The 23,368-nt window shown below is 37.2% G+C and overlaps 1 protein-coding gene across 11 annotated transcripts in view; it reads left to right on the top strand.

Moving 5' to 3' along the window:
* KIF21A (kinesin family member 21A) overlaps positions 1-23,368 on the top strand; it is a 93,132-nt gene that overhangs the window by 44,208 nt on the left and 25,556 nt on the right. For 5 of the 11 annotated variants that reach the window (XM_071803421.1, XM_065837011.2, XM_065836986.2 and 2 more), the window contains exons 8-24: positions 4,381-4,576; positions 5,383-5,572; positions 6,261-6,324; positions 7,139-7,342; positions 10,688-10,726; positions 12,955-13,039; positions 13,223-13,340; positions 14,470-14,658; positions 15,587-15,786; positions 16,182-16,289; positions 16,808-16,876; positions 16,987-17,198; positions 17,873-18,026; positions 18,388-18,588; positions 19,916-20,017; positions 21,600-21,765; positions 22,275-22,295. In XM_071803421.1, the coding sequence (XP_071659522.1) occupies positions 4,381-4,576; positions 5,383-5,572; positions 6,261-6,324; positions 7,139-7,342; positions 10,688-10,726; positions 12,955-13,039; positions 13,223-13,340; positions 14,470-14,658; positions 15,587-15,786; positions 16,182-16,289; positions 16,808-16,876; positions 16,987-17,198; positions 17,873-18,026; positions 18,388-18,588; positions 19,916-20,017; positions 21,600-21,765; positions 22,275-22,295 (2,318 nt within the window). The remainder of the gene's footprint in view (positions 1-4,380; positions 4,577-5,382; positions 5,573-6,260; positions 6,325-7,138; positions 7,343-10,687; positions 10,727-12,954; positions 13,040-13,222; positions 13,341-14,469; positions 14,659-15,586; positions 15,787-16,181; positions 16,290-16,807; positions 16,877-16,986; positions 17,199-17,872; positions 18,027-18,387; positions 18,589-19,915; positions 20,018-21,599; positions 21,766-22,274; positions 22,296-23,368) is intronic. The other 6 variants (XM_065837004.2, XM_071803422.1, XM_065837055.2 and 3 more) reach the window with 3 other exon arrangements.

Raw genomic sequence — 23,368 nt, 5'->3', positions numbered from 1 at the left:
ATTGTAAATGAACATGAATGAGTACGTACTCTTCAGAAAGTACACTAAACATTAAACAGTGGTAAAAATAGCCACTTTTTTTTGGAGGGAGGTTCCAAATATAAATGACTGTCAAGATAGAAAACACTGGCAATGCAGGGTGAAGATTTTAAAGAGGCTTTTTGCATCGTTCTTTTCAGTTCTATTGTAGCTTTACTAGACATGAGGCTTCGAGTTACTTAGAAGTTACCATTTCCAGGACAAGTCCTTTCCATGAAGACATCTTTAGATTTTAAACAGCATAAATGGTAAATTTTGTTATTGTGTTATAGCCTTATTAATTACAGCATAGTTTAAACCTGTGATGAGTTCTTCTTTTGGACATTTATTTTTTGTTACTTTTTTTTTTTATGGTACTTAATTCTTTGCTCTGACCATCATGCACAGGAGCTTGGAGTCAGGTTCCTGCAGACACTGCCATGTTTTTGTAAAGGCTGTAATCTCAGGGTATTGTGCATGTGTCCAGTTATCTCATGTTGGGTTAGAGCCTAATAAAAACAAACTGTGGTATCACCAGAATTGTTTGTATGAAACTGTTCTGTATACCTACTGCACAGGCAAGAAATGGAGACTTTAGCCTCCAGAAGCTTTGTGTAAGCAAACATTAAGAAATGTATTAAAATAATACAAATTTTGTAGTTTTAATGTTAACATGTACAAATACAAAAGAGAGTGTAGCAATGTGTGCTTTAGCAAGGTAGCATTCTTATCACTCTTTAGTCCAATGCAGCTGACTGCTATTTCTGGAGGGCAGGAAGATTTCTGGGCATTTCAGAAAGGAATAGGGAAATGTGGAAGAGAATTCTTAAATTGTTGCTCTGCTCTTCAGAGATAGAACTTGAGCAACACCTGCAGCACCACAGTGCAAGGAAATGCAAAGAGCCGGACAGCACAACTAAAGTAAAGACTAGAATTTTCAGAAGTGCTTAAGGGAGGAAGAAGCTCAATTATGAAAAATAATCAGCAGAAATCAATAAAATAGCTCTTCTAAGCTCATACTAAAAATAACTATACATAGCATTTCTTGACTAAGTTTTATATCAAATACAATAGGTAATGAGCATTTTTTTTTAAACCACTTCTAAAATTACATATTTGTCGAAGAATTGTTTTGGCTCTAAAATGTTTTCCTGTCTTATAGCTTTGCTGCTCCCTCTGCTGTTCATAAGGAGAAATCACATAGTTTAGTGTACGATGTACAGAGAGCAAATGCTGTCCCAGAGCATTTGCATGGATATTCAGATATTCTTTCTGTCCGTTTTTGACTTATGTTGAATTTGTGGATACCCTCTGCCACCATCTATATTTATTTATGTGATATGCATGCTAATACTTGTCAAGTTAGAAGTTTGCTTTAAGGAAGCATTATACACATCAACATGATTTGAATGTTTTCTTATCCATGCTTTGGCAACCAAAAGCTGTGGAAAAACTAAATTTTAATAAACATGCTGCTTTTCTTCTGGCAAATTATTAGATTTCTGTCAACCTGTTATCTTAGCCTTCCCAATTCTACTCTAGGTATTACAGTCTGCATTATTGTTTCGCTTTTGCAAATAATCAAAAAAGATTTACTTGTGGTGATTCAGGTTGGATTGCAGTGAGTCCTGATTTAATGATGATGAAATCATTGTATTATTGTACTATTGTCACTGTAATCTTGACTTAAAATATAATGCTATAACAGTTATGAAGCAGCATTTAAATATTGTTTCTTGAATTATTTGAATAAGAATACGAAGTATTGGTGGTTTTGGAAAGGATTTTGTCTCAGTCTGAAATTATGGAAGGTGAAAATTGGAATCTGGTCTGCCTAATGCAGATATTGCTCCATTGCCCTGGAGACAGTGCGCTCTTCCTAATGCAACCACCTAAGCTTTCATAGAATTACAGAGTTGTGTATGTTGGAAAAGACCTTCAAGATCATCAAGGCCAACCATTAGCACTGCCGAGTCCACCACTAAACTATGTCCCTGAGCACCACGTCTATGTCTAATGGTGACTCAGTCACTTCCCTGGGCAGCCTGTTCCAATACCTGACAACCCTTTCCCTGAAAGTTTTTCCTAATATCCAATCTAAACCTGCCCTGGTGCAACTTGAGGTCATTTCCACATGGCGTTTAGGGATGTGGTTTAGTGGTGGACTTGGAAGTGCTAGGTTAATGGTTGGACTTGATGATTTAAGGTCTTTTCAAACCAAAATGATTCTGAGATTCTCATAGGAGATCAGGTTGGTCAAGCAGGACCTGCCTTTCATAAGCACATGCTGACCGGGCCTGATCACCTGGTTGTCCTGTACATGCCACATGAGGGCACTCAAGATGCTCTGCTCTGTAACGTTCCCTGCACTGAGGTCAGGCTGACAGGCCTGTAATTCCCCAGATCCTCCTTCCAGCCCTTCTTGTAGGTACCTGTCACATTTGCAAACCTCCAGTCAGCTGGAACCTCCCTGGTTAGCCAGGACAACTGATAAATGATGGAAAGTGGTTTGGTGATCATCTCTGCCAGCTCTCTCAGAACCCTTGGGGGATCCCATCTAGCTCCGTAGGTTTGTGGGTGTCTAAGTGGTGTGGCAGGTCATTGACTCTTTCCCCTTGGATTATGGGGGCTTCATTCTACTCCTAATCCCTGTCTTCCAGCTCAGGGGGCTGGCTACCTGGAGCACAACTGTCCTTACTATTAAAGACTGAAGCGGAGAAGGCATTAAATACCTTGGCCTTTCCCTCATCCTTCGTCACTGTTTCACCCTACATCCAATAAAGGATGGAGATTCTCCTTAGTCCTCTTTTTGTTGCTAATGTACTTATAGAAACATTTATTTTATTGCCTTTTACGACAGTAGCCAGATTAAGTTCTGGTTGGGCTTTGGTCCTTCTGATTTTCTCTCTGCGTAACATCATGACATCCTTGTAGGCCTTCTGAGTTGCCTACCCCTTCTTCCAATGGTCTCTCCTTTTTTTTCCTGAGTTCTGGCCAAAACTCCCTGTTTAGCCAGGTCAGTCATTTTCCCCACTGGCTTGTTTTTTCAGCACATGGGGACAGCCTGCTGCTATGTCTTTAAGATTTCCTTCTTGAAGAACAACCAGCCTTCCTGGACTCCTTTGCCCTTCAGAGCTGCCTCCCAAGGGACTCTGTCAATCAGCATCCTAAACAGACCAAAGTCTGCCCTCTGGAACTCCAATGGCAATGCTGCTGATCCCCTTCCTGACTTCTCTGAGAATCGAAAACTCTTATTTCACAATCGCTATGCCCAAGACAGCTTCCAATCGTTCAAATGCAACAGAGAAGCAAATTTCTCTAAAGCCTGGTGAAGAGGATTCAGTCCATCAAATGTAGATGTTTTCCCCATCTGTTGAGGTGTCATGTAGGCACCTTCAGAGTGTGCTCTGGAGCTGGAACTCTGGTTCTGACCCTTTTAGGTTGTTCTCATATGATGTGAAATGAGAGTGTGCTCCAGGGAATGAGGGAGGGGACCATGGTTCCTCCATCTGCCTGTTAGATAATGAAACCACGTGGCTAGAATGCAGAATTTTTTGCCTTTTACTGCTTTTGTGCCATTGTTTTTTTGCTGGTCTGTCTGCTCAATAATTCATTTGGAGCAGGGAATTTTTTCCCCTGCATATCCTATGATGGGATGGCTAGAGGGTGTTGTAAGAACCTGAAAAGAAGATGGTGTTCATAGTCCTCCCATGCCGAGAGCTCAGGTCCTGCTGCTTTTTGTGTAAGTGCTGTAAGCAGTGGTGGTATGAAACATGGAATAAATAGTTATAGCCAGGTGCACTAAAACTAAGTACCAGCTTTTGGGCTTCTGTTGGGGAACAGAAGATAATTTGCAGTGGAGAACTCAGACAGTTTCAACCTCGGTAGAACCTGAGGTAGGCACTGGGTACCGTAGGCACTTGTGTACATGCATGGATGAGCATTCAGGCAACTTTCAGATTAAGTAGGTAGGAATTAATGAGAGCAGTCAGTCCTGACTACTGTGTGATCCAAATTGCTGTCTAGGACTTCAGGTTGATCTTGAGGACTTGAACTTCAGTTTACCTATGATTACGCAAGCTAAATATAATTTGAAAAGCATTCTAGGAATGCCAGTTAATTGCTTTTATAATTTTGCATGCAGAACAATTAATGGTCTGGTATCTCCTATGCTATGGCAATACAAGATGTAACAATGCTGAATGTTGTGATTGACAGTCTTCTACTGTGAATTAGAGGAATATTTTCACAAATGTTATGAAGTCACTATTCTTGTGTCACCTTCTACCTGAAAACCTGTTAGCTTCTCTCTACTCCTTTTGTTCTTGATGTGTAATGCTGACCTATGTTTGTAACTTGCAGTCAAACACTCATGATAGCATGTGTGAGCCCTTCAGATCGAGACTTCATGGAAACCTTGAACACATTAAAGTACGCCAATCGAGCACGGAACATCAAGAACAAGGTGATGGTTAACCAGGATAGGGCTAGTCAACAAATAAATGCTTTGCGCAGTGAGATTGCACGGCTACAGATGGAACTCATGGAATACAAAACAGTAAGTTTATCCCCTTAGGACTTCTGCTTTAAAATGCTTGTGGTTCTACAGTTTGTTTTTTTGTCTGCTTCCACTTTGTACAGTAAAAAAATCTGAATAGCAACCCTAACTTAAACAACACCTCCAATTCCAGTGATTACCGAACGTTTTTAGATAACTTAGATTGTATCCCTAGAGAAAAGTGACGTCAACAGGTGCTGCATGCTAACTGCTTTTTGTAAGGCAAAAATTGACTTTGTCATGCTCAGCAATGTGAAATAGTCACTTCCAAAGCCAAAATGACCACAATTTAGATTGGTACATAAATGGATGTGAACAGTAATTGTGTATGGCTTTTAAAGACTTAGCAGGCAGCTAAAACATTTTGTGTTTTAAAAATAGATTGGAAATTATATAAGCTGAATACTCATACAACACAATGCCCATTTCTTCCTGAAATTAAAAAAAAAAAAAATGTTTTCAGCAATAAATGTGGCTACCAAAGTGTCCTCCTACATTGTTATCCTTGAGATAGTATCCTAATTTGATAAAGGATTCTCTTTCCGTTTCTTAACATCTTCAAGAGCTTGTATTTCAGACTAAGATGGAATTATACAGGACTCAAATCCTAAAGTGTTGGCCAGACATCAATGATTTGAAAACTATCTATTTATCCATGGTTTTTAAACTTTTTGAGAGAAGATTGTCTCTTGCTCTGAGTGTCTATGTGGAATATAAATTAACCTGTGAATTGCCTTTGCCAATTTGAACATTTTTCATGTGTAGGTCAGCCTTTGTTAGTAATAAAATGCATTTACTTTCTTAAGGGTAAAAGGATTATAGATGAAGAAGGTGTTGAAAGCATCAATGACATGTTTCATGAAAATGCAATGCTGCAAACAGAAAACAATAACCTGCGTGTTAGAATTAAAGCAATGCAAGAGACTGTGGATGCACTGAGAGCCAGAATAACGCAACTTATGAGTGATCAGGCCAACCAAGTGCTGGCCAGAGCAGGTATGTGGCGGGTGCGTTGTGCTTGTGCATAAACTGCTTAGTAAATTCATGAACTTCAATTGGTTCTGTGTTCTTTCTTCGTGGGTCCTTTGGGATGAACTGATGCCTTTGTAACAGTAGTGTGGGACCTGCTTGGGCAGGCATAGGCTCCCATCTGCAGAATTGTATTAATAGAAATAGTTTGGTACCCTGGTCTGACCGTGTATTTAGGACTACGAACAGCATGAAATGTGAAGTAATACTTTTGGATAGCAATTACTCGTATGCTGAGCTATACATGGGCTTAGTTATTTTGCTTAGGGTGAGGACATAGACACAGATAAGTGAATGTTGGCTTGCTTTTCACCTCATAGAATAACTGACCAATTGACTTACCATGACTTCATTGTTCTCTTGTGCACACTGTTTGATTTATGGTACGTGCATTGTTAAAAGTTGCTAACATGGAAAACAAATGTACTAGAAAAAGTTATGTATAATAATCCTGACCATATGGCAAGAGGAATCAAACTTAATGCAGCTTAAGGAAGAAATATATTTTATAAATCAGATAAAATCAAAACCTGTGGCCTATATGACTGTTTCTCTTTGCTGGTACCTTGTAACTGTATTCAGATATTTATACTGTTATTGTCCTTTCTCAATCTTTCTCTTCTGTCTACCTTCCCTTTCTTCTTTGTCCATCAAGGAGAAGGAAATGAAGAAATTAGCAACATGATTCATAATTATATCAAAGAAATTGAAGACCTCAGGTACTTGCATGATATGTATTTGAACATGTTTATTAAACAAACAAACAAAACTTAGTGTTTGAAAGTAAATACTTCAGCTGTTTTCCTGTGTGGGGATGAATTTAGAACAATGGTCTTTCAGTTTCTAAGACCAACTGGTGTTGCTCTTGGCCACAGAAAACTGAGATGTTAAAGATTAAGGTGACATTAAAAATGAAAGAAAGATGTTACCTAAATAAAAATGGTGACTTGATATCGTTACACAAAGGGCAGCAAAACATGGAACAACTGTTTTGTTATCTTTGTAACCTTGTATATAAATGATAGTGCTGAGAAAGTACTTGCTACTTTTTTTTTTTTAAGCACTAAATTGTATCTCTCTTCCTTTCAAATTAAAAAAAAAAATTAAATATTTTAGGTATTTTTATTTCTCTATTTCTTGGGGATGTATCATGCAACAAATATTATCTGGCCTATTCCAAGTTAGTGTTAGAGCTACGTATTACTGTAGCTTTTGTATAATGTGTATATACATACAGCCTATGCAGATATTTATCTGTACGTATGTCTGTGTGTATTTATACAGCCATTAGCATTTCTATATATCCTGTCTCGGGAATACAATATACGTACAGTATACATAACCGTTGTGTAAAATGGTCTCATCAAGGAGTTTACTGCACTTGTATTTTGTAAGACACCAACTTGGTTTGCAGTTTCTTTTTAAACTGAAGTTAATGCATTGCAGTTATAGATGCTAAAGAGTATTTATCTCGTACATTAGCAGTACTTGTGATTTGTGGTCTGCAATTTTTTTCCCCCTTTTTTTTAAAAGAGCAAAATTATTAGAAAGTGAAGCAGTGAATGAAAATCTTCGACGCAACTTGTCAAGAGCTTCAACAAGATCCACATACTTTGGTGGACCATCAGCATTTTCAGCTTCTATGCTTTCTTCAGAGAAAGAGACATTGGAAATCCTAGATATAGCCAAGAAGGATCTAGAAAAGCTGAAAAAAAAAGAAAGGAAAAAGAAAAAGAGGTGGTGTATGAATTTTAATGCTACTGTTTTTTCTTTCTTAGTAAAGAGATCTATTTTTTTAACCACTGAGAATTTAAAATTAATTTGTTATTGCTGTGTGGGTTTGGATCCTAAGCTGCTGTTTCTTCAAACCCTTTTACAAACTGAAATGTTTTGCATCTTTTCTTCCAGTGAAATACGCAGTATTTGTAATGTCTCTGTAATGATTTTTTCTATATAACTATGCCCAATGGTAAAAGCACAGGTGTCCATAAACTTTGATTTTTTTTTTTTTTTTTAAATTTAAAATGCATCTGAAATTCAACAGAAGTTTTCAAAGCCAAAAATTATAAACTTTTATCTACCGTATGTCAAAACTGAAGCAGCTTTCTGAAGAAAAGATATTCTGAATAGCTGGGATTTCTTTGGTAGCCCTTGGAATGGCTTCTTTTCTTTATCTTCCTGCTTTTATGAATGTTTTTAATTTTATGTTTCCTAATTCTCTGCAACATCATGCTTTACTGTTTTTTGCTGTCCAACTTCTCATCTACTAAAATACTCATAGACATGGATATAAATGCCTGTTCAGACAGCAGTTAGTCCAGCAAGGATCTATTTGTGTACTCTGAGGCTGATTGTGTTAGTTACTTTCCATACTTCTATTACTCCTTCTATTAATGCTCCTTCAGACTTTTTCTACAAGTTAAAACTGAAGTAGTATAAGCCTGTAATATAGTAGGAGTATAAACTGGATATGAGTTAGTGATATCTGCAATTTGAGGTCCTATATCTATAAACCCATTCACCACACAAATGTCTGATGCTTGCAGAGAACACTTGCTGTAGTAGCAACTGGAGTCTTCCTTTGTGTATGATTTTTCAGGAAGCTCTTGTACTTTTATGGGTATTTTGATAGATTTTTGCCTCATGTTTATAGGAACTTGAGGGGATGATGGAAATATTAAATGAAATCAGCAGAATGTTCTGACCTCTCTTCAGCTGGACATCTGAATATGTTCTTTAGCTGTAAATGCAAGAACAAAGAGACTTGGTTTTGTATAATGTTTCAACACATTTTAAATTCAAGCAGGCATTTAAATACAACCTTAGATAGAGCCCCGTTCGTTAGGTTGGGGCCTGAGTATTAGGTAGCAGACAAGATTGTGACCACGAAACAGCTAAAGGTTACTAGATATATTGAGTAATGTCTTTTATTGTAGGAGATGATGACTTTAAAAATGTAGTAAGTAAAACACATGCTTGGTCATTTTGTTCTTTCTTTTCTGAAAGAAACTTCTGTGTCCAATCACACTTGCTTACACCAGGACTGTAATCTTATGAGTGGGATATCTGAGTGGTCTGACCTAGAAGTAGGGACTAACTTATCACAAACTATTTTTGAGCTCAGTTTTCTGTAAAATTAGAGGCCGTATAAAAATTTAAGTTGGAAGAGACCTCTTGGTTGTCCAGCCTCCATCTTAAAGCAGGTCTTGTGTTCTTTAGAATGGGATCATACTCTTCAAAGTGCTGGTAAGGTTTGAATCTATCTGCTGGCCCATCTGTAGACTGCTTTGTAATAAATATTTATAAATTTCTGAGGTGCATATATTAGGAGAAAAATTCCTTAGAATTCAAGAAATGTTAGAATTTGAAGGATTATGTGTAGAACCTCTCATACCTGTCACCTACAGAGTGCTTCTATCTAATTAATGAAATGCAAAGCCTGTGTACGTGATATAGCACTGTGAATTTTTATTCTATGGAAATTTCAGGAATTGGCAATGGGTATTCTAATATAATATATTGCAAAGGGATGATTCACCCTGTTGGTAGGAATTCTTTGCTCTACTTCTGTCTTCGACAGGCATTTAGCTGCTTTTACTGTGCTATTTCTTTTTAGGGTGCTGTTCTTTTAGACTTGTTTAACTAGCCTTTTCCTATTAAAATGGGATTGGTAAGCCTAGTTACTAGTTCTGCTCCATCTGCACAGTTCTTGATCTGGTTTTTTCCTGGTTGCGGGTCAGTATGATGAAAGGTGCATAATTTCAAATGCAGGCAACTTATCTAAATAGTTGTGAGCTAGCCTGAAGATCTAAGAGCCAGTTTCTGAATGAGCAGCAGGTATGTACTGTTATATATCTGTAGCCTTTAATAAGCATCTGTCATAAAGTTTATCAGAAACAGTTTACACAGCAGTAATGTTTTTCCTGCTGAAATACTGACATGCTTGATTGGAGTGTCCCACAGTGTGACCTACTCACCAGAAGCCCCACGGCAAACCTCCCATGTCCTTTCCAATTGTTTGTCAGCCTTATATACCTGGTAGCCTTTTTTAACTGTTATCTTTTGATTTCCCTGACCTTTGTTAAACTAAATTAGTGTTAAAATTACATGGGGTTCAGCATGTTAGGTCCTAGCTGATACTGAAAGAGGATGACAGGCAGTATAAGGTCAAAAGGCAGCAAAAGCTCTTGCTCAAAACTTTCTCATAACGCGAACATTAGGAATTTCAGCAGTTGTTGAAATTTAAACCATCTCTACACTTGTATATGTCATGCAGAAAGTTATTTACTGATACATCCACATTTGTTCAACAGGAAAAAGCGCAAGTAAAAATACTAACACTTTATCCATCTCATTGCTTCTGATGCATATTTTTGTTCATTTATTAAAAAATAACAAGCAATCATTGGCATGTACTTTTTTGAATCCCATAAAAATAAACTGGTTTTTGCTTTTTATTTAAAAACAACCAACAAAACCCCAAACCAAAAAATAAATGCAGTTTAAAGATTTTTGTATTAATTATATTCAGAATATATGTTTTAGAATATTAGTATATAAAACGTTCTCATTACTGTTTTCTATTACAATATGTTATCAGCATATATAATAGTAGTGCATTGGTTTTTTCTGATGTATTCCTGAGGATCTCTAACTTTGGTTCAATGGCAGTACTTGCAATTTTTGGTACGTTACCTGCCAATTTTAAGTAGCAAAAGAGAGAGCTTTTTCTAGAACTAAGAGATTTTTTGAACCTGTATTAGAAATAATTCCCAAAGTGAAATATATTTTCTATATTTAAAACTTCTTCCTTAATGTAAATTGAATATACAATACTTGACAGTGACAGATTAGTTAACCTACAAATGCTGCTTCTTTGTTTTCTGTTTACTTTCCAACTGTGCAAAATGTATTGCCTTTTTACTACTCGTTGTCTCTTGATGGTATCTTTTAAAATTTCATTTTAAACTCCACAAGCTCATATATATCATTTTTTTTACCTTCTTATCACTTTTGCTTTTCACTGTCTGGTTTGTCCTTCATTGGCTTGGCCTTCCAATACTGTACCTCGTGCTTTTGAAGGCTACAGAAACTTGAGGAAAGCAGTCAAGAAGAAAGAAGGTTGGAATATTTCCCAGGTTTTTAATTACCTGTCATTTCAATTAACTGGTTGTCATACATGAAAAGAAGTTGGGCAGATCCATAGGTACTTCAAGAGTAGCTAATTTGACATTTCAAACTTTCCTGTGTTTTGACTTTGCACAAGTGTTTTAACTGGAAGAAGCCTCTGTTGTGGGATTGAGGTTGACTCTGGGATTGCAGAGTGTTGAGCAGGCATTTGTGGGGAGGTGGTGCATTTGGGAATTGCAGTAGAATTTCTTTCTTGCATGGCCTGTATGGCATGAAAGGCAGGAGGAAGGCACTGTAGCTCATATGGTATGAAAGGTATAGCAGGCAATATACAACAATAATAATTTTGGCATGTGAGATCAAGAAGGTCTTGATCCTTCACACCTCAGCTAAGTCTGCTGCTTTTATTTCTGAAAGTGTGACTGAAGCCACTCCTTCCATTCAACTTCAGCCAAAGCACTTGTTAGTCAGAGAGAGCAGTGAAGTTGAGGGCTCTTAAAAATGAAATATACTGTCCTTGAAAATGAAAGTAACAGCTGTTATGTTTCAGCTGTCTGCTTTGATACCCACTGACTTCATGCAGATGATGTGAATCCACAGCTTGGTAGCACACAAATTAAGCAGTGCTGTTCTGCCTGGGAGAGCTACTGGCTCTCCTTCCTCCTGTCTCTCCCCTTTATTAGGCAGAACAAAATGCTCTGTGGTGGTGAACTGTATGCTGTGTGCAGGCAGAGGGGAACTGGGGATTTGCCTCAATCTGCATGAAGATTGCAGCTAAGATCTGCTATCTTTTAAGCTTATTAACCAACATAAAAAAGAACCTGTTGTGGGCTGAGACAAAAGTCTGTGGAAATGAGATTGTGTGGCTCAGCGTTCCCTATGGACATTTGTTTTCTGTACAAATCTGGTTATTAGGCTTTTTACTTCCAGCCTCCCTGGCTGTTGTGTGGATTCAGATGGTCTAAGCAAAAGGTGTTTTTTTAGGTGTCACTTACCAAATTACTGAACGTTTCTTGTCACTGCACTGGGTATTGGTTTTATCTAAGAGCTGGACCTTCAGTCTGAGCTCCTTTTGGTGTCAGTGGAGGAAGAGGTGCATTTCTAGTTGCCCTGCCTGATCAGGGACAGCATGTAAATTGCCAGACTTTTACATTGCTGAAATTTGGTGAGGTGGATTCCACATCACGCAATCATAACCACGTTTTTTCATGATTACCCTCTATAGTGTCTAGCCCTGTTTTATCATGATTTCCCATCTGTAGCAGATGGTTCGGGTTTTGTACATGTAGCGCTAAAGGGACTGACATTTGGTCTGTGACTATTTGCAGAATGCCATTTATTTTTGAATTTTGTATTTGCATGTGATATCTCAAATGTGCACTTAAAAAAATGTTAAAACTCCTCCTAATGGCTAAATCACCAAACCTTTAAAACAATACAAAACAAAACCCTGCTGTAATTTCTATAAGCCATCACTACAGTTCAGGTTGCCAAGAAAGGAAAGAATATAGAGATGCTTGACTTTCAAATAAGTTTTCAGCCATAGTCTGGGGGAAAAAAAAATCAGCATGAAAACATACTAAAAAGAAATCTTAGTAGATGGGAAAAGTTTATTTTTGAGACAGACAGTCCTATTGCAAAAAATCAGTATTTCTTGATGGCCTTTGTTGTATCATTGCCTATTTTGAGCATTCCCTTGACGTCAAAGTAAATAACTGATCAAAAGAGTAGATATATTATGATAAATTAGGATAATGTTTAACACTTATACGTTTTCATATTATTGTAAGCACAGTAGACAGGCTCTGTTATAGGTTGGCAGTGTAGTAATACATGTAATGTATGTTGTACTTACACAAGATGTTCTTCACTTGTTTTGTAAAAGCCGTTCTGGGTACACTGCAACTTCCATGCAAAATGAATACTGCTGTAGTTTATGAAGATGTGTATACTAATTGTCCCAGTCATGCAGTATGCCTTAATCCAATGTGCTAATCATCAATATTATTTTGCAAGCTAAGATTAAGAGTAATTAAGTATTGTCTTACTATCTGTGGGAGTTTGGAAGTTGTGTTTTACCCATGCCCAACACTCGTGCCTTTGTCTAACTGCACTTTGGTTTTCATCTTTATTTGGAATTACAATTTATTGGTTTGGGGGATGGGAACCGCATGCCATTTCAGTTTGTGAATATTTTGTGTCTGTGCCTCTTCTGCTAGTGTTAAAGAGGATAACACAGATAACGAGCAGGAGAAGAGAGATGAAAAAGGCTCTTCGGAGAGAGAGAATAATGAATTGGAAGCAGTAAGTATTTAGAAGTGCTTGGTTTATTTGTTCATTGCCTGTTCAAAGATTTACAAGGTTACAGGAGGGAAATTAGGAATGGGTCAGGTGGATGCTGTGGCTTCACAGTGATAGTCACAAGTGATTAGGGGCTGGAAAAATGTGGGTGTGCTTCAACATCTTTCTGTTCCGTACGTTTTGTAGGAGGAAATTCAGGAAGCAAGTGATCGTGAGGATGAAGAAGAGGAAGATGATGAGGATGAAGATGACATGGAAGTTGTTGAAAGCTCAGATGAATCGGATTCTGACTCTGATGAAAAAGGTGATGTCAGTGCAATATTTTGTAGTATTTTGCAAGTACTATCTGTTGTTCCTTGGGTTTTGGTAGGCAAGATAGCATGCTGTCAACCCACTGTCCATAATTCTCTGTGGATTGTATGTCTAGTTGTAGTGCTGAGACATGTAATATACACTGAACAAGTGTTCCTGTACTGGCTTTAAAATTGACCAGAGGCCACTGGGTGTTTGATAACACGTTTCTTCCTTAGTTATAATTTCCAAAGTGTAAGGTTTAAGTACTGGGCTATTTTTATGTCCTAGGACTAATTGTCAAGGTGATAATGTTATCACAGCTGTCTTACATGTGATCTGCAAATTAGAATCACTGGAGTCAGCGGCAGCATCACCAGCAATTCCCTGAGTTGGGCCGAATAGACAGACTGAGTCAGCTGCTTCTCTTGTTTGTGAGTCACACAAACTATTAGCAGGAGTTGCAGGCCCTAAACGGAAAAATCTTCAACTGACATCTTTATTGTGGAGCACATAATCTTAAACCAGAAAAAGACCTAATTGACTAAGCAAATTAATTAAACTTTTATAAATTTGCGTGGGTTAGTAGTTTTTCCTTTTTCTTCCTACTTTTCTCATGCTCTTCACCATTCTACTTCCACGATCAAGGTGGATCCTCTCTTCTCAGAATTTTGCCTGTATTTCTTTAAGAACCAGAGGAAAGAAAGTCTCCCCTTGGAGTCTGCCAGCAATCAAATTTTCCTTTTATAATCTGCTGGATTTATGAATGGCAGTTGTTCTTCAGCCCTGAAATGTGACTAAAGTCTCATAGCCTGTGCAGCTTTTGCATGGTCAGATTGCTGATGCTGAGATTTAAATGTGGGGAATTACAATGTATGGGCAGCTGGGATCCAATGAGTGGTATCTTTCTCTACCTCTTTCCCGGTTCTAGGATGGGGAGAGTGTTTAAGGAGGAGGCTTTATCATGAATATCAGAGAATAGTTCCATTTGCTGCATTGTGCTTTGTGTAGAATTCTCTGATGCATAATTTCCATGTCAGAAAATTACCCTAACATTGCAGGGGGTATCTATAGTTATGTGAATCTCACTGTTACTTTAACAGAAGTCTTAGTTTTTAATCACTCAAATATTTTTATTTTAGAAAATTATCAAGCTGACTTGGCGAATATCACCTGTGAAATAGCTATCAAGCAGAAACTGATAGATGAGCTAGAGAACAGCCAGCGAAGGTTGCAAACACTGAAAAGACAATATGAAGAGAAACTGATGATGCTACAACATAAGATTCGAGACACTCAGCTTGAAAGAGATCAGGTTCTTCAAAACTTGGGTAAGAAGCACAAAATAATTTAAACCTAGATGGTTGTGTAAGATATTAAGATTGAATTGTTTGTTAATTCATTTTGTTTTTTCAAATGTGGTAAAAAGTTGCAGAGAACAGTTTGTAGTCGCAATGCCAGTGAATCATATTTCACTCATTCTAGTTTCTACCAGAACTGACAGTGTTTTTTTTTTTTTTTTTTAAAAAAGATACTGCTACTACTGGGTATTTCATGAATAAACATTTATTTTCAAAGTTCTAGGAGCTTTCATTTTAACATACTCCTTGAGATAGTTCCTGAATTAAAAGTACTTTACTATTCCTCCCTCTCTCCTTTCTTTTGATTTGCATAAAAATAAGAACCAGGATCAGTGACCTTGCAGAGATGTTTTACTGACCAAGCGGCTTTGACTCTGCCATTGTACTGAGATGAAAAACTGACTCTGGCTCGTGGAATCCTAAGCCATAAATAGTTGAACTTTGGGAGAGTACTGCGGGAAGTGTTTTGTTTGTTTGTTTCTTTTTAAAAATATATAGGCCTTATATACTTTAGATGCTTTTACTGTTCCCTTATTCTTTCTTAGACCTTCCCTTTTGACCAGTGCCAGAAAAGGGATACTAGGCTTGATGGCTCTTGAGACTGTTGCTACGATCTTGTGCACATGTGTGTTGCCAAGCATGTGTGTATCTGTGTCTTCAGGTACTCAGATATTTGCTGTCTAGTGCAAAGAAATCAGAAGCAAAGTATTAATACTTGATCTGTTATCCATAAAGTCATACAAGGTGGAAAGCTCAAAGCAGTGCAGGTGACAGGAGCTACTGACAAATTAAATTTTTCAAAGATTTTGCAGACATTGCTGAAAGCAGAGGAAGCAGTCGTTTGCTGTGGCTGCCAAAGTAAAAATATCCTGAACAAAAGAACTCCCTTTTGCTCTAGGTTCTGTGGAGACCTATTCAGAAGAAAAGGCAAAAAAAATCAAATCAGAATATGAAAAGAAACTTCAAACTATGAATAAAGAACTGCAGAGACTTCAAACAGCACAAAAGGAACATGCAAGATTGCTTAAAAATCAGTCTCAATATGAAAAACAACTGAAGAAATTGCAGCAGGAGGTGACAGAGATGAAGAAAACCAAGGTATATTTCAGTATATTGCAGTGTTGTACAATGAGTGTTCGCTGAAAAATGGGTTGAAATTTCCTGTGCATTTATCTGCCAGATAACTCTGTTTTTGCTGTCAGCTGCTCAGAAGTCTGAAAAGAGAAAAGATATGAAGACTAGGCTATTCCAGGGAGAGAGAAAACCTAAAAAGATTTAGTGAACAGAAGTTACAGTATCAGACATGGAGAAGTTTGCACTGCTTATTAGCTGTTATTCAGCACTTAGTGAAGAAGACACTTGGATGGAGGAGGTAAATTGCTAAAAGTGTGTAATATACTGGAAGATGGCAACTTGAATGAGAAACTCTGAGTGAGGGCAGGGAACAGCACTTCAGTGTAAAGAGCTTTTTCTAAGTGATGATGTCTTTACAGGTTCGCTTGATGAAACAAATGAAAGAAGAGCAGGAGAAAGCTAGAATGACTGAGTCTAGAAGAAACAGAGAGATTGCGCAGCTTAAAAAGGAGCAACGCAAACGAGAGGTGATTTGACAGATAAAGAACTTTCATTTAGAATAAGCATCCATCGTTATGATGTGCATCCACTTGCAGGCACACAATGTGTACACACATTCACTGAGACTGGCATGTACCTTTATATTTTCAGAGACAAAAATGCACATAATTGGATTTGATTTCTATGATAGCTTAGTTTCTAGCTTCAGGTGATAAGTGCAACAAAAATTAGGAGACTTATTGAATATGTATTTCAGTATTATTTTATTAGTTAATCTTTGCAAAACTGTTGTTGCAACTTTAAGTGCATGCAGGTATTATTTTTGGTAGAGAACAGATATAGTGAAATGCTTATTTTCATTCTGTCCTAGAAAGACCAAGAAACCACTGTGGCTTGATCTCTTCATGTCATAACAATTTTGCAAACTTGTATTAGTGTGTAAAGGTCTTTTGTTTTGTATTGTTTTTTGGTTTTGTTCACACAATACAGTCCTTGTGGCAGATAATAGAAAAAATATCACGTGCTGCTTGTATTTTTTTCACAGCATCAGCTCAAGCTTCTGGAAGCTCAGAAAAGGAATCAAGAAGTTATCTTGCGTCGCAAAACTGAAGAGGTACTGTGGTGAAACAGTAATGCATCTTTGAAAACAGGATGATATTCTATTGCAATAACTTAGAACACAGTTTTGTGGAGAGGTAATCGTGTCTTTGCACTCTGTTTTAGGTCACAGCCCTTCGCCGGCAAGTAAGGCCTCTGTCTGATAAAGTGGCAGGAAAAGTAAGTCGAAAACTGAGTCTGCCTGAGCATCCTATACAGGAACCAAGTTCTAGCTCATCAGTCGAGCATGATGGTTCAAGAATAGCAGCACAGCAGAAGATGAGAATTCCTGTTGCAAGGGTTCAGGCGTTATCTGTAACTGCAACAAATGGAACAGGGTAAGAATCAAAACTGTTTATACTTTCTTGAGAGAACTGAAAATTGCATGGACTTTCTAGCAGACAAACTTGTGATGATACACATTCCAGTAGTAATTTTTCAAACTGCTGTCATGTAACACTCACAAAACAGGCATTTTACCATTATCAAATACGAGTTGAGTTTTGTGGGTTTAAGACAGTGTGGAATAATGTAAAATGGCATTAAATGGCAAATCACACTAAGAAACCCTAAAATCTCAAAACGGAGTTAATCTGTCCTTAAAGAGAAATGCCTTGCCAGTCCACTGCCTGCAGTGTTCTTGAGTACAAAAAAAACCCTTGTTAGAAAATGCAATTTAATATATTAGGTTTGCTGGTGGTCTTCCACCGTGATTTGAAGCAGATCTCCTTGTTAAACAGAGACAAACTCTTAGGTGGCATCTGATTTCAATAATGCATCATACAAGATGCCACAGTGTTTGATACCTGTTTTTCAAATACAGCATACTAAGTGCAGTACAGTTCAGGGCTGGGTGCAGCTAGCTGTCTAGCGCAATGAAAAACTTGAAGAAATTCTGCAAGAAATTTTTAAGCTGCCTGTGAAAAATATTCTGGCCTGATCATGTCCATGTTCAAATGTGTAATTGGTCTGCTTTAGACTTAATTGTATGTTTCTCTTGAATTTATCACAGAAGGAAATACCAGCGGAAAGCAGTGACAAGTAGAGTTTACTCTTCACGGGCTGCCAGGATGAAGTGGCAGCTACTTGAACGCAGAGTGACTGATATCATTATGCAGAGGATGACCATTTCCAATATGGAGGCAGATATGAACAGGTTACTTACGGTGGGTGATCTGCTGAACACTGGCTGTTTTGTCATATTGAATAGAGAGAACACATTTATTTTTGCTGTAAACTAATTGCTGTGGTGGTGGCATGGGCAAAACAGTTGGAATCCATTTCAGTCAACAAAGAAGCTCTAAACAACACCAGTAAGCACTTGAACTGTGGGATTGCTGTGCTTAGTAAGAAATAAAAAGGACATTAATGGAATAATGTGCTAATATACTCACCTGTGTAAATTATTCCTGTAGAAATCATTCTATGTTAAAGTATAGCAAGGAAAAGAAAACAAAGATGTGTTAAAATGCTGTGAAGTGTTTACTAATTCCTTTTTATGTAATATTATGTCTTTGGGGATAATAGCAACGTGAAGAACTTACAAAAAGAAGAGAAAAACTTTCAAAGCGAAGGGAGAAGCTCATGAAGGATGGGGGTGGCAGTGAAACCGATAGAAATGTCCAAAATATAAATGAAGAAATGGAATCACTAACTGCAAACATAGACTACATTAATGACAGCATTTCTGACTGCCAAGCAAACATTATGCAAATGGAAGAAGCAAAGGTAGGTCAAATATTAATGCGAAAATAGTGAAAAGGAGAAAAGAAAAAACAACCATGTTAGCTTTGAAAATATTCTCATTTAGAAATGAATTTTGTTTTGGCTACATAATTATTGAACCAGGAAATGAAAATCACTGAAAACTTTGAAATCTGGAATGAAGAGCGTTTATACAACTGAACTTTCAGATCTGAGTTTTAATGTCAATAGTGTAATACAAGTTAAGATTGCAAAGCATTTAAGTGTCAAAGCTGATGCTTTCTATTCTGCTGGCATTAAATTAATAAAGTTATTGGAACTAAAGGCTAACAGCTTAAATCATATTCCTGCAGCTGTTGATATACTTCCACTCCCTTGTATTGGTTTTGTATACTTTAAATACATTTAAGTATTTTTGTATGTAAGAATTCATATAAATTCTTTATATTGCATTTTAATATATTTCAATTATGGAACAGTGGCCTTCTGTAACTAAAGACTGTTTTCAGGCCATGTTGCTTGTTTAGGATTTTTTTTTTAATTTATTTTTTTATTCTTAAATAGTAATTTAGTAAAGGGAAGTTGTCCACTACGGTGGATGTAGAAATTTTATGTTACCAAAAGCAGTAAAATCCAAATGTGGAGACTTTTATAATGTGCATCACATCGCATACAATCTAGCAGAAAGAATCCGTCACGTGCTATCTCTCTTGGCACATGGTAGCATGAAATCTGAACTATAATGCTTACCAGTATTTTTATATGGCAGTGCTTGAGTTCCTCCTCTTCCACCTTGAGCTAATATGTGCTTTAATACGTTACATTGCCAGCAGCTTTTACTGCTTTTACTCTCATCAGGGTTTCTTGAATTTTGGACAGCATGGTGCAAGGTTACAGGACTTTACCAGTGAAGTGGTGAGCACAAAAGGCTTAATACTGGAGGCTATCAAAGTGCTTAATAATGACTGAGAATACTTGGAGGAAAAATGAGGAAAAGACTGAGGGAGAAGTCTTCGAATGCATGAAGACTGCAGGGGTTGAAGGAATGCACTTATTTCTGCATCCACTGTGAATAGCTTAGCTTGTAGAAAGAAGGGGTCTGAGTTGGAGGTTGAGAAGAGCTTTCTAATAAGAGAACTGAAGCACTGGAAAAGACTGGGAAGGCTGCAGAGTCTGTACTGTGGGCTGTTTTGGGGATAGTTTGTACAAAAAAATTGTCAGATGTGGTTTACAGGTACCAAGGGGGTGAATCAACTGTTGCAGCATCTTTACTTTCTGTCTTCTCTGATTACCATAATGAATTAAAAAATTATGCATTTTTCACCATCTGTCTTTGTTGTTGCACACCTAGGAAGAAGGAGAGACCCTGGATGTAACAGCAGTGATTAATGCTTGCACTTTGACAGAAGCTCGATATTTGCTTGATCACTTTCTCACGATGGGTATCAATAAGGTAATGCATTAAGGGAAAGATGTGCATGCCAGGAACCAGGAGCAGAGCTGTGCTGCCATCAATACTAACTAATGTGAATTTATACCTGTGAAAAGTAAGCCAGACAAAACAAAGCTAGTCAATGCTACTGAGTCATGCTGGTTCTCAGCACGAAGGCCCTTGAGATCCATTGTCCCCTTCAATCTGTTGCTTGTTTTTCAAACCCCAGTATGGTTTATTTCACTAATTACCTCATGTTGTTCTTATAAGAGCACTAGCTTTTCGCAAACAAACAAATAAAGTTGTTCTATGTTTTTCAACAAGCGCCTGAAGAATGCTCAGGATCTTTTTTTTAAAGACTGGCTCATCCATTTCCATAAAAATATGAGTGTTTCAAATATACCAATGCATGGCATACTTCAGTCAAACTTTTTACTTCTGAGTAGAGCAGTATGGGCTTTTTCTGAAAGCACCCGGAAGCAATATTTTCAAACTGAGTATTTAGCAATTGACAACCCTGTGCTCACATGTCTCATATGCTCTTGCTGCTGTTTTTCTTTCTGGTTAGAGGCCATACTCAGTGGTAATCAAAAAAGTTTTCCTTGCAGCAGAATTAATGTGAGAGAAGTGTATCTAACTTTGTTAACAATTTCTCGTTATCATGATAAAAAACTCCGCTATGTGAATGTGTTTCTCTTCTTTCTGATAAGTAATTATTGTGTAGAAAACCTGAAGCACGTTTTCTTGCAAAACTGGTCATGCATGCTGTCTATTCTGTTGTTGTTTCCATGTTCAAAATGTGTTTATTAATGTTGTTTTAGTTTTTCGATAAAATCTAATTTATAAGTCCATAGTACTGCACTTCTTTCTCAAGTGCTAGTGTTCAAACTCCTCTGTTATTCTACAAGCCTTTGAGAAGAAGTCTTGTACCATTGTTTTTCCCTACTGTTTCTTCTATTTGGAAACTGTTATCTGAAATTTCCTTGGCTATATTTTCTACAACCATGGATCTAGGGAATAGATTCCCTCTGAACTTAGGCCACAATACGTTTCAGCAAAAGCTGAGTGATTCTGTGGGACAGATTACTGTTCTGTGGTTGTTGGTGTTTGGTGGTGGTGGTTGGTGTGGGGTTTTCTAATTTTTGTGTGTGCGTATGTTTCTGGTTTTTTTGTTTGGTTTGGTTATTTTTTTCTTCTTATAGGCTATCATAGATAATAACTTCATTTTTCACAAGTAAGTACTTTTTAAGATGTTGCTTTTTTCTTTCTTCAGATGCTTTCTACTCTTAAATGCAAATAATCTATCAATTGTGCTTGGGACTCGCATCCAATATACTCACTAGATGCAGAGTCTGAGGAACACAAGTTAAATGAATGCTTAATAAGTGACTTCAAAATATTTATTTTTATGTATGTATTTATTCATTTTTTAAAAAAGGACCTTTAGTTGACACCTGATCTTTAGGATGCGAGAGGAAGGTTACAATGTACATGTTGGTTGTCCTTTGTAGTTTTTAAAAAGTTTTGGCAATTCTCATTTGGTAGCAAAAGAGTTGTGATAAAGTGTTTTTCATCTTTCTCTTTCTTATTTTCTCTCTCCCAGGGTCTCCAAGCAGCTCAGAAAGAAGCTCAGATTAAAGTTCTCGAGGGACGCCTTAAACAGACAGAAATTACTAGTGCTACTCAAAACCAACTGCTGTTTCACATGCTAAAAGAAAAAGCTGAATTAAATCCTGAACTTGATGCTTTGCTGGGTCATGCTTTGCAAGGTAATTTTGTCATCTTATATTCTGAATAGTCAACTGCATGTCATGTTTGCCTTTCATGCATGCTGTACTGGGCATTCTAGGCTATTTCTTTCCTGAATAGATGCTGTATTTTAACATCTTACACTTAAACTCTATTTCACAATTGGTGTGCATGTATGTAATTTTTAAGTATATCCCCTCAGCAGTGGAATGTAGGAAATAAAGGTTTTTTTTATTATTGAGACTTTTTAAATGAATCTGCTTGTTTTTTCTACAAAAGACTGCGTTTACAATTTGCTGTGATTTTAACTTCTGAATGTGAAATTCTAAATATGCAGTCCTGTTCAATCACCGCGCTAGTGATTTTTGAAAGTGACATCATGTCTATTACAGCATCTATTCTACTTCTCATGAGATTACATTAAGAAATTTAGAATACGTTTGGGTACTTTTGTTTTATTTCTTTTTATAAATGGATATGTTTTGATTGGAGTGTCGCTTTTGTTTCCTTCTTGCTGTTATTTACACAGACCTAGATAGCATACCGTTGGGTAAGTATGTTTAGCTTTCTGTGTACTGTACAGCTGCATGAGCTACTAATTCATTCATGTTCACTAACTGGTGCATCTTAGAGTTTGTGAGTTTGTGAAGTTTGCATGAACTATTGTGTAAATGTACTCATTATCATGAGCTTACAGAGCATTTCTTCCTTTCTGAAACCACCCATAGCCCTCATATTAGTTAGACTTGTCAGATAATAGGTGAACACAGAAAGCTGAATTTCAAATTTATGACTTACTGGTTATGAACCTGTAGTTTGTTCAGACTACATAAAGCTATTTCGTGATATACTACTGCTGTAGTTATGACATTCTGCTCATCTTTTTAGGTCTGAAAGAAAGTAATTCTTAACACGTAGGTGATTTTGAACCTTTTGCAGATAGCTTATCTTGTCATGTAAATATTTTGCAGAATGCAGATTATATCTCACTTTTTCAATTGACTTTAGTTACTGACTTCACTGATTTTGAGATGAGGTGATTGTTGTTGTTTTTAAATGATTCCCAAATAAATTGTTCCTTTTCTCCCCTCCCTTGTTCCTAGCCACAAAATCAGCTATGTTTGAAACTTGAAAAAAATAATCCTTATGTCAGTAACAATTCCTTTTGTGCTGTCTTGCATTACTTCTAATCCCATTACGCTGTCCTGTGCTAGTTGCATAGGCCTCAGAAACATTAGGAGACCGCCGTAGTGCGTGAAAGATCATCACCTGGTGTAAACTGGTGAGAATTTTACCAGCTTCCTGACAGGTGACACATGAAAATCTGTGTCAGGGCATCTTCCTGCACATGGACAGTATTGTTCAGGAACCTCAGTGGTTATTGATACCATAGTGTATCTAAAATAGACCATTAATGTGTGTGCATGTGTGTGTTCATCCCTGCTGGAGTGAGAGCAATGCCTCTCCAGTCAGGAATATAGCATTGTGTTTCCTTTGGCCCTGGGCAGGCTTTTACTTATTAACAGCATCTGAAGCAGTGAAAAATCATTTGTTAAATGCATTGGAACAGTAGCTCTGTTGTGAAAGCTTTTTAACACTTTGCAAGCATGAACTGAGTCTTTT

The sequence above is a fragment of the Patagioenas fasciata genome, chromosome 1, assembly GCF_037038585.1.
Source record: "Patagioenas fasciata isolate bPatFas1 chromosome 1, bPatFas1.hap1, whole genome shotgun sequence".
Lineage (NCBI taxonomy): Eukaryota > Metazoa > Chordata > Aves > Columbiformes > Columbidae > Patagioenas > Patagioenas fasciata.
Note: the sequence above shows the minus strand (reverse complement) of the source record. Positions and strands in the feature narration are given on the sequence as shown.